This window comes from Pteropus vampyrus, unplaced genomic scaffold (genome assembly GCF_000151845.1).
Source record: "Pteropus vampyrus isolate Shadow unplaced genomic scaffold, Pvam_2.0 Scaffold23, whole genome shotgun sequence".
Classification (NCBI taxonomy): Eukaryota; Metazoa; Chordata; class Mammalia; order Chiroptera; family Pteropodidae; genus Pteropus; species Pteropus vampyrus.
This window is the reverse complement of record NW_011888804.1, coordinates 10,871,698-10,885,968: the sequence shown is the minus strand read 5'-3', so window position 1 is coordinate 10,885,968 and position 14,271 is coordinate 10,871,698. Positions and strand designations below refer to the sequence as shown.

The 14,271-nt window shown below is 53.8% G+C and overlaps 4 protein-coding genes across 4 annotated transcripts; 3 read left to right on the top strand and 1 right to left on the bottom strand.

Moving 5' to 3' along the window:
- Window positions 1–2,176: 2,176 nt before the first annotated feature.
- CHCHD10 (coiled-coil-helix-coiled-coil-helix domain containing 10) lies at window positions 2,177–3,989 on the top strand. The gene is made up of 4 exons (XM_011355968.2): window positions 2,177–2,217; window positions 2,478–2,697; window positions 3,529–3,676; window positions 3,777–3,989. Exons 1-4 carry the CDS (start codon window positions 2,177–2,179, stop codon window positions 3,794–3,796), a joined length of 429 nt encoding a protein of 142 aa, XP_011354270.1. The 3' UTR covers window positions 3,797–3,989.
- Window positions 3,990–4,123: 134 nt separating this feature from the next.
- On the bottom strand, window positions 4,124–7,214 carry CUNH22orf15 (chromosome unknown C22orf15 homolog). The gene is made up of 4 exons (XM_023528300.1): window positions 5,563–7,214; window positions 5,336–5,470; window positions 5,029–5,103; window positions 4,124–4,940 (listed from the first exon to the last, which is right to left on the bottom strand). The coding sequence occupies exons 1-4, from the start codon at window positions 5,720–5,722 to the stop codon at window positions 4,801–4,803; spliced, it is 510 nt and encodes a 169-aa protein (XP_023384068.1). The 5' UTR covers window positions 5,723–7,214; the 3' UTR covers window positions 4,124–4,800.
- Window positions 7,215–9,450: 2,236 nt separating this feature from the next.
- LOC105289334 (pre-B lymphocyte protein 3-like) lies at window positions 9,451–10,818 on the top strand. Its single transcript, XM_011355966.2, has 2 exons — window positions 9,451–9,669; window positions 10,424–10,818. Exons 1-2 carry the CDS (start codon window positions 9,465–9,467, stop codon window positions 10,738–10,740), a joined length of 522 nt encoding a protein of 173 aa, XP_011354268.2. The 5' UTR covers window positions 9,451–9,464; the 3' UTR covers window positions 10,741–10,818.
- A 1,419-nt stretch (window positions 10,819–12,237) lies between these two features.
- On the top strand, window positions 12,238–13,643 carry LOC105289333 (pre-B lymphocyte protein 3-like). Its single transcript, XM_011355965.2, has 2 exons — window positions 12,238–12,494; window positions 13,249–13,643. The coding sequence occupies exons 1-2, from the start codon at window positions 12,290–12,292 to the stop codon at window positions 13,563–13,565; spliced, it is 522 nt and encodes a 173-aa protein (XP_011354267.2). The 5' UTR covers window positions 12,238–12,289; the 3' UTR covers window positions 13,566–13,643.
- The last annotated feature ends 628 nt before the right edge of the window (window positions 13,644–14,271 follow it).

Sequence of the window (14,271 nt, the reverse complement as noted above, 5' to 3'; positions counted from 1 at the left end):
GTCTCATACATTCCTTACCACTTCACTAGGCAATCTCTCTCATGATGGGTAAGTAACACTGCTGAACCAAAAAGCAAGCAATGGCTCCTGTCTTGGTGGGTGGGGTACTGAACTGCTGCAAGGTGAGGCTGTGGGCACCCAACCTTGGCCTGGGAAAGGGGAGAGGCTGGGAGGGAGGGGAGGACAATCAGGCTGATTCAACCTTCCCTCTAGGTCCCAGCCCAGTCAGGATCCTTCATGGCTTCTCCAGGAAGGCTCCACAGAGACTCCTAGAGGGCAGACAGCAGTGATTTTTACTAGCTGGACTGTTAGCAATTTTTTTCTTTAAAGTGACTCACTTTTAAAAATTGAAATGCATACCTTAGCCTCATTCTTAGCGATATTGGTCAAGAAATCATGGATTTGATGAGCTAATTATACATTTTTCTGATATACATGAAAACATATAATTATTTAAATAAAAACCTTCTTTAAGTGGTCTTGAGTGCCCACAGGGGTGCATGGCTGTTCTTTGGGGAACCTGCAGTCCACCAGTCATGGGAGCTAAAGTAATAGCCACCCAAAGTACAGATCAAGGTGGAAGGCCATGATTACAAGCCAACCATACACCCAGCAAGGTGGGCTGGTCACAGAGGGCTTCCTGCAAGAGAAGGACTCTGATAAGCCTAGAAGGATAGGCCAGTTTGGCCAAGGAGAACCAGGTGGGCAGGGCCTGCATGAGCAGAGTAAAGTCTGGACCAGGCCTGGCATGTCTGTGAAGAGAATGGCCCACCCTTAACATGCTCACCTTACCTGGAGGTGAGTGGTCACCCCCATTTGAGAGAGGAGAAAACTGAGGCCAAGGAAGGGGTCAGGGGAGGGCCCTGCTTCACAGGCTGGCTGAGAGGATTGTGTGGTAAGAACACATTAATGCCCATGACTTGCAGATCTGCATGGCCTGCAAGCACTCCTCACACACATAACTGAGTGTGCCGGATTTGGCTCCTTGCCCCCCTCTCCTCTTTCCCTTCCTCAAAGAGGAACCTCCTTTCCCCTTTGGACCAGCCCCCCCACTCTGCCCCCCTCCCCCGCCGCCATGCCTTTGCTCTGGGTGATTCCACCCTCCCCACAATCCCTGTACCACCAGGCCTCTAGCGGGCACAACGGAGAGTGATGGAGGGTGCGATAAAAGAAGTCAAGGCCCCTTCCCCCAAGGGCAATACTATGAGCACTGTTAAGTCACTCAGAAGAGGCCATGAAAACCTCGAGTCCCTGAAAGACTGGGAAGCATCCTAAATCCACACCTCCGCCTACCCCTAGCCCTGGTACCAAGGTGGTAAAATCACGAGGCCCTAGAATTCAAACACGTGCAAACGCCTCTAGGCACTCAGGAATGGCCTTTGGGATGGGTCACGCTGCTTGAATATCGTGTAAACGCTGTCAGTGTCCGGTGCTGCATCCGTGACGCACGTGTGTCAGGCGCTGTGGAGGGCCACGCGGGAGGCCTCATCGCACGCAGCCCTGGCGGTGCTGCCCAAGGCTGCCCATGCCTGCGGCGCATTTTGGCCGGGAAGGAGTCGAAGAAGGGTTCCGGACGCCCCCTAGCGAAAGTTCTGGAGACGGGTCGCGCCAGGCCCTCCCCAGGACACCTCTTTCTGAATCTAGTCCCCAACCCTGCGACCCTGAGACCACGCAGTAATTTGCAAACCTTGACAGGAGGAGGAGGAGCACAGCTCCGCCTGGCGCCTCGAGTCCCCTCCTCAGGAGGCCTCAACCAATCGCCTCTGTCTCCTCTGCCCTGAACCACTGGACAGCACCCAACTCCACTCCCTGCGCTCAGTGGTGGTCTGTGAAGGCCTCTCTCCCCTGCGTAAACCCTCCGCGCTCTGCAACATTAGCCCATAGCCCAGGGCCCATACAGTTCGGGCCAGGCGCAGGGAGGGCGCAGGGAGGGCGCAGGGTCACATTGCCAGTTGAGTCGGCCGCCGGGAGGAGAGGATGTCGAAAGGGATAAATCATGGGGACCTGAGCGAAGGAACTACCGCCGCACGCCTGGTACCTCCCGCTAGGGGCGTGTCTCCGAGGCCCCGCCCCTTGTGCCGGCAGTGACAACCCGTGCCGCGTTCATCCGCGAGACAAGACTGCTGCCACTGTCGCCGTCTCTGACTCAGCTCAGCCAAGTCCCACCGCTACGACCATGCCCCGGGGGAGCCGCAGCATGGCCGCACGGCCAGCCAGGTGTAAAAGGGACAGGGGTCCCGTGGGGAGGAGCTCGGGAAGCCCGGGCATTCCCCCAAGGGCGCGAGAGCGTGACCTTGGCGACTACTGCGCCATCTTGGAGGGGGGAGGGTCGAGGGTGCCACAACCACGTGTCTAAGACGGTGGTCGCCCACCCTACAGAAAGAGGAAAGGGGGACATTTCCTGGGACTGCGGGCCCTTCGGGCCCCTGGCCTGGGGTGCAGCTAGGATTAACCCCGTGTTCCCCGCCTCTCCGCAGCCGTACCACTGCGCCTTCTGCCCACCCGCCCGCGCACCCACCGCCCTCGGCCGCTGCCCCGGCCCCGGCTCCTTCTGGCCAGCCAGGCCTGATGGCGCAGATGGCGTCCACGGCCGCTGGGGTAGCCGTGGGCTCAGCTGTGGGACACGTCGTGGGCAGCGCCCTGACTGGAGCCTTCAGCGGGGGAAGCTCAGAGCCCACCCAGCCTTCTGCTCAGCAGGTGAGCAACGAGCTTGAAAAAACTGAGACCGACTTCTCTGAAGACCATAGAGCAGGGAGTCCAGCCGGAATGTCTAGAACCGCCTTAGGCCTAAGACTTCGCCTGACTTAGGGTCCTATTGCCCTCCTGTCACTCGCTCACAGGCGAGCTCTCCCAGCCCCTCCCCTGAGGCCAAGGTCCCTAGACTCCCAGGGACAGATGCCAACCAGCCCTTTAGAGATGGAGAAACCCAGGCCTTTAGGACTCAGAGACTGGCCCAAGGTCACCTAACCCCTGTAGAGGGAGGGATGTTGAACTTCCTGACTCTCCTGTCTCCTCACTCCCAGGTCACGCACTATAGTACCTAGGCCCAAGGACAAAGGGCAGCTGATGACTCTGGGGCCTGCTTCCTGCTGGCCTGTTCCCACTGGGCATCCCACCAGTCCTGAGCAAAATGCAGGCTTAGTAGCAAGGTCAGGAGTTATGGGGATCAGTGTTGCTGAGCCAGGAAGGTCCTAGAACTTGTGGGGATGGGGCTTATACTTCAAATACTAGCAAAGCATTGGGCTTTTCTAGATTCTTCTCACACCCCTCCCACCTGCCCAACATGTCCATTATGAAGCAGCAGGGAAACGCTGTCTACACTCCTCACTAGCATCAGCTGAGTGGCTTTGAGAAGGCTGTGGACTCACCCTGCTTCACAGATGGAGCAGCTGAGTCTGGGTCACTCAGCCTCCCTGGGACCCCTGGGATCCCCCGAGCTGGGGTTGTGGGGAAGGGTAGGCGGCCTCCAGCTTTGGAACCCACTTCTGGCTGACCTTGCTGACCTTGCTGACTCCTGCACCACCCCAGGCCCCAGCTCGTGCTGCCCCTCAGCCGCTGCAGTTGGGGCCCTGTGCCTATGAGATCAGGCAGTTCCTGGACTGCTCCACCACTCAGAGTGACCTGTCCTTGTGTGAAGGCTTCAGTGAGGCCCTGAAGCAGTGCAAGTACAACCATGGTGAGAAAGTAGCCCCCGACTCAGGTGGGGGGCGGGAGGGGCAGCCTTCTTCCTATACCTTTGGGTTGACCACCAGCCTGTGCCACTCCTCCCTCTACAGGTCTGAGCTCCCTGCCCTGAAGAGACCAGGGCAGACTGGAGCATATTTGTGGGCCAGCCCTGCTCTCACCTCCACTGCTTCACCAACAGCCAGACCAAGACATTGACATCAGATTGTACCCAGGTAGCTGGGATTGGTAGTGAGGAGGAGATTTCTCACCCCACCGATGACCCGAGACACAAACGTGCAATTAAAAGTTTATTTTAGACTAGAGCCTGCTGTGTGCCTTCTCACTGGCCTGCCAGGAGCACCCTGGTTGATGAGGTGGGTGGGGATGATTCACCGTAAGCTGGCCTCCTAGGTAGGGAGGGAGGAGCCCTGCTGTAATCTGGCAGTCAAAGCGGATGATGAGGCATTAGCAGGTGACCTCAAGGGCGTCTGACTCTGAGAGCTAGAATCCTGATTGTCTTCCCTCTCAGGGATGCCCTCCGCCTTTCTTGTCTCTGCCTCTGGAGCCCCTTCTCTGCACTCACATCTTAGTGGCCCCCAGCAGCCTCACATTTTGTCTGTCACCTTTCCCCTCTTGCTAATACAACTCAGTAATTCCAGATTTCGTAAGAGGAATGCTGCCGGCCACTGTCTTTTGGGGCTTGATTACACAAGGCAGAGGTCATGGCCAACCCCCTTGGACCTGAGTCCTGCTCAGACATTTGGCTGTGGTACTCAGTCATGGGGCCTTCCAGAACAAAGGATTAGGTCCTTTAACCCAAGTGCAAACCCCGACATCACACGTGCTGTGCTACTGCTTTCATGGGGTTCCTTTAGCAGCTCTTCATTGAGCACTTACTGAGAGCCAGGCCCTGTGCCACATCTGGGCACTCAGGACATTCCTGCCTTTGGGCACTTACACTCCAGAAAGGTGGTGGGGACCTGTCTCTGGGTACAGTGTGCTCCATCTTGTGGGTATACATACGTGTGTGTGTGACAGGGGTTGACATTGGGGATCCACCCCTCAGGTATCTGGGAAGGAGTCCCACTTCTGGGTGTGTGTCCCTACATCTCCTTACCTGGCTCCTGGCCCCAGCTAGCGGGTCCTGGACAGCAGGGAGCCCAGCCTTTGGGGCCTTGAAGAAGGGCCTTGCTCTTGGTGGCCACGACGAGTACCTGGACGCCTCCTCTGGCTATTGCTTGTGCGGGGTAGGCCCGACAGCCAGCGCAGCTCCTCTGGAAGGCCCAGGAAGGCCTGCCTGTCAGGGCTGGGGAGAAGGTGCTGCCTTCCCTCCCTGCTCCAAGGCTCTACCATGACACTCACCTGCAAGCTCTGGACACTGGTCATCCAAGTTCTGTAGTAAGGACACATAGCGGGCGGGAGCCCCGCCCTCCGCTTCTGTGTTGGGAATAAGAATGACTCCTGACTGGCCTAGTGGTCCCCACCCCTACCTCTCATGCTGGACTTTGCTGGCTCAGGCTGGGAGCAGGACAGTACATTGGATAGAAGGGTCAGGGCTAGGTCCTGGCCAAAGTGGGAGCTGGGGAAGGCCTTGGGTGGTCTCTGGACTGCTCTACTCCTCCTTACATTCTGACATAACAGCAGGAGACATGTCTCGGGCCCCACTTACTGATGATCTGCACAAGGACATAGTTTCCACGCTCCTGCAACAGGGAGCTGCCTGTGGAGGGGGCCTGGGAAGCCCCCTCTAGGCCCTCTTCCAGGCTCACCAGGTGTCCATCTTCAGCCAGGAGGGCAATGGTCGCTGGGAGGGCAGGGAGGGAGGCAAGGTAAAGCTGGTACTTCTGCCTGGGACCCTGGGCATCCCCACCCCGCAACCCCTCCCTACCCCCTCACCATCTCGGGGCACCTGTCCCATCTGCCTCAGGTGGGCAGTGAGAGTTACCAGGCTGCACCAGGGGTTCACCAGCTCCCAGCAGCCTGCTGTCGGGGAGAGCAGAGGTGAGTGAATGGGACCCTTTATTTCCCCCAATCTTGGACCTTTTGCCTCTCTCATCTCTTCCTAACCAGAGGAGCGAATAGAGCTACAAAACTAGGACTGTACCCATCACCACCCATCTTCTGAGATGTCAGCGAGGGATGTACAACTCATGCCTCCTGCTCCGAAAATGGACTCCCTAGGGAGCCCCACTAGGGAATCTGGAATCTGCAACTATGGCTAGAGCTTCAGGTGCTTGCCTAATGCACCCTGAAGCCTGAGGACCATTAAGTGAATAGCCAAGAGGTTGTGCAGTTGAAAAACATGCTCGTGATCGCCTGGCGGGTGTTCTTCAAGAGGAGCCCATGTGAATTGCCCTGTACCCAGCCAGGGTTTTTCCCTTCAGTGATTGTCTCCAGGCACTGGCTCTGCCTCCTCACAGAGCTGCTTCCCCAAACCCCACCCCCACCCTCTTCCACATGTGAACTCCCTTTCCCACACTGCCTTTCCCCTTCCATGGCAGAGAGAAGCAAGCCGAGTGTACTATTCCTCAACCCATCTGCTGGGACAGGGTTACCACTTACCTCCAAACATCACTGTGATAAACATGGTTGTAGGGGAGAGGATACCTCGACTTTCCGACTAAGGAAGGAGTTGGGACTGAGATCTATTCCGGTGGGGCGCTGCTGGGAGATATATGTGTGGATGGGTGGATGGGCAGATGATGGGTGGGTGGGCCCAGGCTGAGGTCCCTGCTCGGCCGCCCTTGGGGCTTGGCTCCTGCTGTTGTCCAGGACCCTTGGGCTCCTCTTCCTCCTGCTTGCTGAGTCAGAGCAGCTGGTGGAAACAGGCCCTCCTAGCTTCCAAGTTGGTCTCCATGGCAGTGGGAGCTGCTAAGACATCTAGGCAGGAAATGGCTTCCCACCAGTATCCTGGTAACAGGATCTGGGGGAGTGTGTGTATGCGGACTTTCTGAGGCAGCACTATAGTTAGGGCTGGAGCATCGGGGTCCGGGGATGTCCAGAGACCACATCCCCCCACCAGTAGAGACTGAACTACCAAATTAAAAGTGGACGAGGTTCCTGGGGGTGGGGTGCTGGTCTTGAGAAAATCCCCACTGTGAGCTGGTAGCCCCTGGCCAAAGCATGGAATCCTCACCAACTTTGCAGGCTCTCCACCAACTCAAAGCCCCCTTTCCTGTGCTCACATTCTTCTCCCTTTGCCTTCCTCCTCACTCCCAGCCTCCTCTCTCTTCTGTTCTTGTTTCTTTTCTTTTTCAGTTAAGTTTAATGAGGTGAACTTGACATATAGTAAAATTCGCCCTTTTTAGTATTTTGAGTTTTGACAAATCTCATAAATCTTATATAACCACCACCACAGTCGGGGTACAGAACATTTCCATCACTTCCCAAAATTCCTTTATGCCCCTCTGTAGTCTACCCCAGCCCTTGGCAACCATTCTGTTTTCCAGAATGTCCTATAATGGGAATCATACAGTATGGAGCTCTTTGAGTCTTGTTTCTTTCACTTAGCATGATGCACTTGAGATTCACCCAGCACTTTCCTCAATGCTTCCACCAACTCAAAGCCCCCTTTCCTGTGCTCACATTCTTCTCCCTTTGCCTTCCTCCTCACTCCCAGCCTCCTCTCTCTTCTGTTCTTGTTTCTTTTCTTTTTCAGTTAAGTTTAATGAGCTGAACTTGACATATAGTAAAATTCGCCCTTTTTAGTATTTTGAGTTTTGACAAATCTCATAAATCTTATATAACCACCACCACAGTCGGGGTACAGAACATTTCCATCACTTCCCAAAATTCCTTTATGCCCCTCTGTAGTCTACCCCAGCCCTTGGCAACCATTCTGTTTTCCAGAATGTCCTATAATGGGAATCATACAGTATGGAGCTCTTTGAGTCTTGTTTCTTTCACTTAGCATGATGCACTTGAGATTCACCCAGCACTTTCCTCAATGCTTCCACCTGTAAAAAGGGGGTAAGAACAGGACTTAGCAGAGTCGTGAGGATGAAATGTGATGACACTTTAAAGTGTTATATCTATGCTCAACGGTAGCAAGTATTTAGAATCGGTACTGTGGAAACAGGAAGCATTTTCTAAACTTATTTAAACACAGGGCACTTTCTTCCAGGGACACCACTGTATCTGAGAACCTGAGTCCTGCAGAACATAGCCCAGAAGTGGTTGCAGCCAGATTCTGGAAGAAATGGCCACTCTGGGTCCCAGAGCCTCAGCTCTGTTCCTCTGTTGTCTTCAACGCTGTTCTCAGAAGGCTTCTTATCTTGATGGTTGCTGAGATACCTTAAGGAGGTGTTAGGAAAGGAGTAGGACCCTGGGGAGTGGTTTATAACTGCCCCCCAAGGGAGCTCTCAGGCTGCTAGTTAATGAGAATGCACTATTTTAATTTATTATTATTTATGTCTGGTAAGGACAACAGATCAGGAGGTGATTGCCATTGAGAATATAGTTTATTACATTTCCCAAGAAGAGGGGGCACACCATGCCATGGGGGAGGGGGTCACAGGGAGAAGCACTGGGGTCCATCAGGAGGCATGGGGTGGGAGGGGTGTGGAGAACTGCAAGGCAGGGGACGCAGGCTCAGGATCGGCTAGGTGTAAGTAATTTCAGTGGGCTCTGGGGCATAAGGGCTTCCCTGGTTGTCTGGCACCTGGCCCTAGGTGATTAGGGTAGGTAGACAGTGGCCCTATAAATTGTGAGATCCCTATAAAGGAGGTGGTTGGGAGTGTAGGCTCAGGATTGATTGGTTTGCATTTAGAAAGTATCTCTAGATGCCAGCTAACCCTAGGAGGGTCAGTCCTCCAAGGTCAGCAAGGCCCCAGATGTCAAAGCATCAGAATACAGAAAATAAAAGGCATGGTTAATACATGCACTGTGCCTGACAATGCGCACATAAGTCCTTTGCATCTTTGCATCTTCACAACCCTTGGGCTGGCACTATGCTTACCTTTATTTTCCAGATGAGGAAACTGAATCCCAACCAAAGCCAGTTCCCCTCCATCTAGCAAATTAAAGGAACTGACCACCTCAAGTGCTGGTGAGGATAAGTCACTGGAATTCTCTTATGCACTGGTGGGAATGCAGATAGGTACAAGTATAGTGGAACGCTGGCAGTATCTACTACAGCTAAATGTGTACACTTCATAACCCCTGGCAATTCCAGTCCTAGGTGTCTAGAGAAATGAAAATACGGGTGCACCAAAGGCATTGACGAGCATTCACAGCAGTTTTATTAGTAATGGCCAAGGACTGGAAAGCTCCCAAAAGTCTGATAACAGGAGAATGGACAAACTAATTCTGGTTTATTCGCACAATGGATTACGCACAGCTATGAAGAATGAATTAAACATTGCTCCACACTCATGGAGCAATGTTGAAAAAAAGGAACAAAAGAGGACACACTGTCATTCCATTCACATTGGAAGTTCTACAGCAGGCAAAACTGATCTAATGACAGAAGTCACTTACCCTTCTATCTGGTTACCCTTTGGGGTGGAGAGGGGTGGGAGGATGAGGAAGACTTCTAGGGACATGGAAATGTCCTATATCTTGCTCTGGGTAGAGGCTGCAGATGTGTGTGTGTGTATGTGTGTGAGCGCACACGTATACATACATGAATATATTTCTTATATATAAAATCATTGAGCCATACACTTAAGATTGGTGCACTTCACCACACTTCAGTTATACCTGAATTAAAAAGCAGCCCCCTGCTACAATGTATGTGTGGATTTCTGGCTCCTGTTCTCAGAGGGCCCTGAGGAGCCAGGACTCTCTCATTTGGGAAGATGGGGCCTGGCAGTTGGGCCCCAGACACTGTTCCCACCCCCAATCAACGGGCTGATTTGCATGCCCTGTTGTGGTCCAGTGGCCTCCCCTGCCCCTGCTCTGAAGCACCTGGAGCACACCCAACAGAACAGCTCCTGCCTGCCTTCCCACCTCTGGCCATGGCCTGCTGGCGCTTGGCCCTCCTGACTGGGGCCCTCCTGACAGGTGAGCCGTCCCTGGGCCTGGATCACCTAAGGGCGGGATGGGGTACTGTACTAGTTTCAGAAGGCCCCTGAAAGGAAGCAAATTGATGTGAACAGTGGGAGGGTTCTGAAAAGGGCACTGAGATAGAGGGGAGAACTGGTTATACAGGTGGCTCTGCCCTAGTCCTGAGGCAAGTCACTTCTCTGTGTGGGCCTCAGTTTCTCCATTTCTGAATGACCAGATATCTAGGGTCTCTTTGAACTTTGACTCTTTAGGGTCTGAAGCTGATCACCTTTTGAGTTTTTCACAGGAGAAGCTCAGGTGGGCTGGTCCCTACCTCACAGGGCCTCAGGAACAACCTAACTCCAAGAAGGTCCCCAGCATCTAGTTGCCTAAGGCTGAGCTGATGGATGGTATAGCCCAGGAAGCTTCCCAGGGGGTGGTTACTCTATAGCAAGGGTTTGGAAGAACCAGTGTGACCACAGGGATAGCAGTCTTCAGGGCAGAGGTGTGAGTGGGTAACAGAAGGACCCAGAAGCCACCAGTCCCATCCTCTGAACTCTAAGCCCTCATCTGAACACAGAACCTTGAGAGCATGGCACTAATGGGGGCTTAGGGATCGCCAACTCTGTGCCCCATCCAATGCCAATCCCATGGCACCAGGCCGTGAGTCCTTTAGGAACAGAAGTCTTTTGGGAGTCTAACCAAGCCTTCATGGGACAAAGGCAGGACAGAATGGACCCAGGCCAGGCCTGAGCGGATCTGTCTCTCTCAGTCTCCCAGACAGCCCGGATCCAGCCAGATGCAATACTGGTCTTCCCAGGCCAAGTAGCCCAACTCTCCTGTATGCTCAACTCCCGCCATATGACCATCGGGGACTACGGCGTGTCTTGGTACCAGCAACGGGCAGGGAGTGCCCCCCGCTACCTCCTTTACCACCGCTCAGAGGAGGACCACGACCAGGCCCCAGACATTCCTGACCGGTTCTCAGCAGCCACGGATAAAGCCCACAATGCCTGCATCCTGACCATCAGCCCTGTGCAGCCTGAGGATGATGCGGATTATTACTGCTCTGTGGGCTACATACCCTAGGGTGGAGTGTGGGATGAGTGTCTCCTATCTACGCCCCACTTCTGTCCCTGGCTTTAGGCCCCTCTCTCTGAGCCTTGATTTTCCTCCTCTATAAAATGAGTTAATAATATTCAACATATTAACAGTAACTATTCTGAGGGTCATGAGATTCCTGCTGCTAGTGACTGTGGTTGGTCTGGGAGGGTGTGGGGTAGGGATTCTGGGGATTGGTGCAGCAGAGGAAGCACCTGAGACCCTTGGGGTGGGGCCTAGCCTCTCCACTGGCCCCCAGGGGACTCAGACTGGTGGTGTGGCCTTCCTGTGACTGGAGGAGCTAGAGGAAGAAAAAAGGAACCAGTCTTTGTCGCTCCTGGCTCTGCATGGCTGGTTGTGGTGCAACACTTACCTGGTACCCACGGAGCTCATGCTGCTAGCTAGGGGAGGGACACCGGTAGGTAGACAGTGGCCCTATAAATTGTGAGATCCCTATAAAGGAGGTGGTTGGGAGTGTAGGCTCAGGATTGATTGGTTTGCATTTAGAAAGTATCTCTAGGTGCCAGCTAACCCTAGGAGGGTCAGTCCTCCAAGGTCAGCAAGGCCTCAGATGTCAAAGCATCAGAATACAGAAAATAAAAGGCATGGTTAATACATGCACTGTGCCTGACAATGCGCACATAAGTCCTTTGCATCTTGGCATCTTCACAACCCTTGGGCTGGCACTATGCTTACCTTTATTTTCCAGATGAGGAAACTGAATCCCAACCAAAGCCAGTTCCCCTCCATCTAGCAAATTAAAGGAACTGACCACCTCAAGTGCTGGTGAGGATAAGTCACTGGAATTCTCTTATGCACTGGTGGGAATGCAGATAGGTACAAGTATAGTGGAACGCTGGCAGTATCTACTACAGCTAAATGTGTACACTTCATAACCCCTGGCAATTCCAGTCCTAGGTGTCTAGAGAAATGAAAATACGGGTGCACCAAAGGCATTGACGAGCATTCACAGCAGTTTTATTAGTAATGGCCAAGGACTGGAAAGCTCCCAAAAGTCTGATAACAGGAGAATGGACAAACTAATTCTGGTTTATTCGCACAATGGATTACGCACAGCTATGAAGAATGAATTAAACATTGCTCCACACTCATGGAGCAATGTTGAAAAAAAGGAACAAAAGAGGACACACTGTCATTCCATTCACATTGGAAGTTCTACAGCAGGCAAAACTGATCTAATGACAGAAGTCACTTACCCTTCTATCTGGTTACCCTTTGGGGTGGAGAGGGGTGGGAGGATGAGGAAGACTTCTAGGGACATGGAAATGTCCTATATCTTGCTCTGGGTAGAGGCTGCAGATGTGTGTGTGTGTATGTGTGTGAGCGCACACGTATACATACATGAATATATTTCTTATATATAAAATCATTGAGCCATACACTTAAGATTGGTGCACTTCACCACACTTCAGTTATACCTGAATTAAAAAGCAGCCCCCTGCTACAATGTATGTGTGGATTTCTGGCTCCTGTTCTCAGAGGGCCCTGAGGAGCCAGGACTCTCTCATTTGGGAAGATGGGGCCTGGCAGTTGGGCCCCAGACACTGTTCCCACCCCCAATCAACGGGCTGATTTGCATGCCCTGTTGTGGTCCAGTGGCCTCCCCTGCCCCTGCTCTGAAGCACCTGGAGCACACCCAACAGAACAGCTCCTGCCTGCCTTCCCACCTCTGGCCATGGCCTGCTGGCGCTTGGCCCTCCTGACTGGGGCCCTCCTGACAGGTGAGCCGTCCCTGGGCCTGGATCACCTAAGGGCGGGATGGGGTACTGTACTAGTTTCAGAAGGCCCCTGAAAGGAAGCAAATTGATGTGAACAGTGGGAGGGTTCTGAAAAGGGCACTGAGATAGAGGGGAGAACTGGTTATACAGGTGGCTCTGCCCTAGTCCTGAGGCAAGTCACTTCTCTGTGTGGGCCTCAGTTTCTCCATTTCTGAATGACCAGATATCTAGGGTCTCTTTGAACTTTGACTCTTTAGGGTCTGAAGCTGATCACCTTTTGAGTTTTTCACAGGAGAAGCTCAGGTGGGCTGGTCCCTACCTCACAGGGCCTCAGGAACAACCTAACTCCAAGAAGGTCCCCAGCATCTAGTTGCCTAAGGCTGAGCTGATGGATGGTATAGCCCAGGAAGCTTCCCAGGGGGTGGTTACTCTATAGCAAGGGTTTGGAAGAACCAGTGTGACCACAGGGATAGCAGTCTTCAGGGCAGAGGTGTGAGTGGGTAACAGAAGGACCCAGAAGCCACCAGTCCCATCCTCTGAACTCTAAGCCCTCATCTGAACACAGAACCTTGAGAGCATGGCACTAATGGGGGCTTAGGGATCGCCAACTCTGTGCCCCATCCAATGCCAATCCCATGGCACCAGGCCGTGAGTCCTTTAGGAACAGAAGTCTTTTGGGAGTCTAACCAAGCCTTCATGGGACAAAGGCAGGACAGAATGGACCCAGGCCAGGCCTGAGCGGATCTGTCTCTCTCAGTCTCCCAGACAGCCCGGATCCAGCCGGATGCAATACTGGTCTTCCCAGGCCAAGTAGCCCAACTCTCCTGTATGCTCAACTCCCGCCATATGACCATCGGGGACTACGGCGTGTCTTGGTACCAGCAACGGGCAGGGAGTGCCCCCCGCTACCTCCTTTACCACCGCTCAGAGGAGGACCACGACCAGGCCCCAGACATTCCTGACCGGTTCTCAGCAGCCACGGATAAAGCCCACAATGCCTGCATCCTGACCATCAGCCCTGTGCAGCCTGAGGATGATGCGGATTATTACTGCTCTGTGGGCTACATACCCTAGGGTGGAGTGTGGGATGAGTGTCTCCTATCTACGCCCCACTTCTGTCCCTGGCTTTAGGCCCCTCTCTCTGAGCCTTGATTTTCCTCCTCTATAAAATGAGTTAATAATATTCAACATATTAACAGTAACTATTCTGAGGGTCATGAGATTCCTGCTGCTAGTGACTGTGGTTGGTCTGGGAGGGTGTGGGGTAGGGATTCTGGGGATTGGTGCAGCAGAGGAAGCACCTGAGACCCTTGGGGTGGGGCCTAGCCTCTCCACTGGCCCCCAGGGGACTCAGACTGGTGGTGTGGCCTTCCTGTGACTGGAGGAGCTAGAGGAAGAAAAAAGGAACCAGTCTTTGTCGCTCCTGGCTCTGCATGGCTGGTTGTGGTGCAACACTTACCTGGTACCCACGGAGCTCATGCTGCTAGCTAGGGGAGGGACACCCCCTGACTGCTACTTGACAGGCAGGGAGGCAGGTGTGAGTGTGTGTGGGCAGGGGGGTAGGTGTGAGTGTGGGGGGCAGGGCACTCAGAGGCACCTGAGGGCCAGGGTGGAGGGTGCTGAAGGCAGGTGGGCAGAAGGCAAGGGCAGAGCAGGCACCATCTGTGTCTTCTACTGGTCTCCTGTGAGAAGACTGTGGCCCCCTGAGGGAGGCTCTGCCACAGGCAGATGGGCCTGTGCGGAATGTGATGGGGCGGGGGAGCGGGGGACATTGGGGGAA

Coding starts and splice junctions, on each gene's coding strand:
- LOC105289333 (XM_011355965.2), top strand. CDS start 12,290: ATGGGGCCTGGCAGTTGGGCCCCAGACACTGTTCCCACCCCCAATCAA. Junction 12,495..13,248: donor GACTGGGGCCCTCCTGACAG/GTGAGCCGTCCC, acceptor TGTCTCTCTCAG/TCTCCCAGACAGCCCGGATC.
- CHCHD10 (XM_011355968.2), top strand. CDS start 2,177: ATGCCCCGGGGGAGCCGCAGCATGGCCGCACGGCCAGCCAG. Junction 2,218..2,477: donor ATGGCCGCACGGCCAGCCAG/GTGTAAAAGGGA, acceptor GCCTCTCCGCAG/CCGTACCACTGCGCCTTCTG. Junction 3,677..3,776: donor GCAGTGCAAGTACAACCATG/GTGAGAAAGTAG, acceptor CTCCCTCTACAG/GTCTGAGCTCCCTGCCCTGA.
- CUNH22orf15 (XM_023528300.1), bottom strand. CDS start 5,722: ATGAGAGAGGCAAAAGGTCCAAGATTGGGGGAAATAAAGGGTCCCATT. Junction 5,471..5,562: donor GGGACAGGTGCCCCGAGATG/GTGAGGGGGTAG, acceptor CTGCCCTCCCAG/CGACCATTGCCCTCCTGGCT. Junction 4,941..5,028: donor CCAGTGTCCAGAGCTTGCAG/GTGAGTGTCATG, acceptor TGGGCCTTCCAG/AGGAGCTGCGCTGGCTGTCG.
- LOC105289334 (XM_011355966.2), top strand. CDS start 9,465: ATGGGGCCTGGCAGTTGGGCCCCAGACACTGTTCCCACCCCCAATCAA. Junction 9,670..10,423: donor GACTGGGGCCCTCCTGACAG/GTGAGCCGTCCC, acceptor TGTCTCTCTCAG/TCTCCCAGACAGCCCGGATC.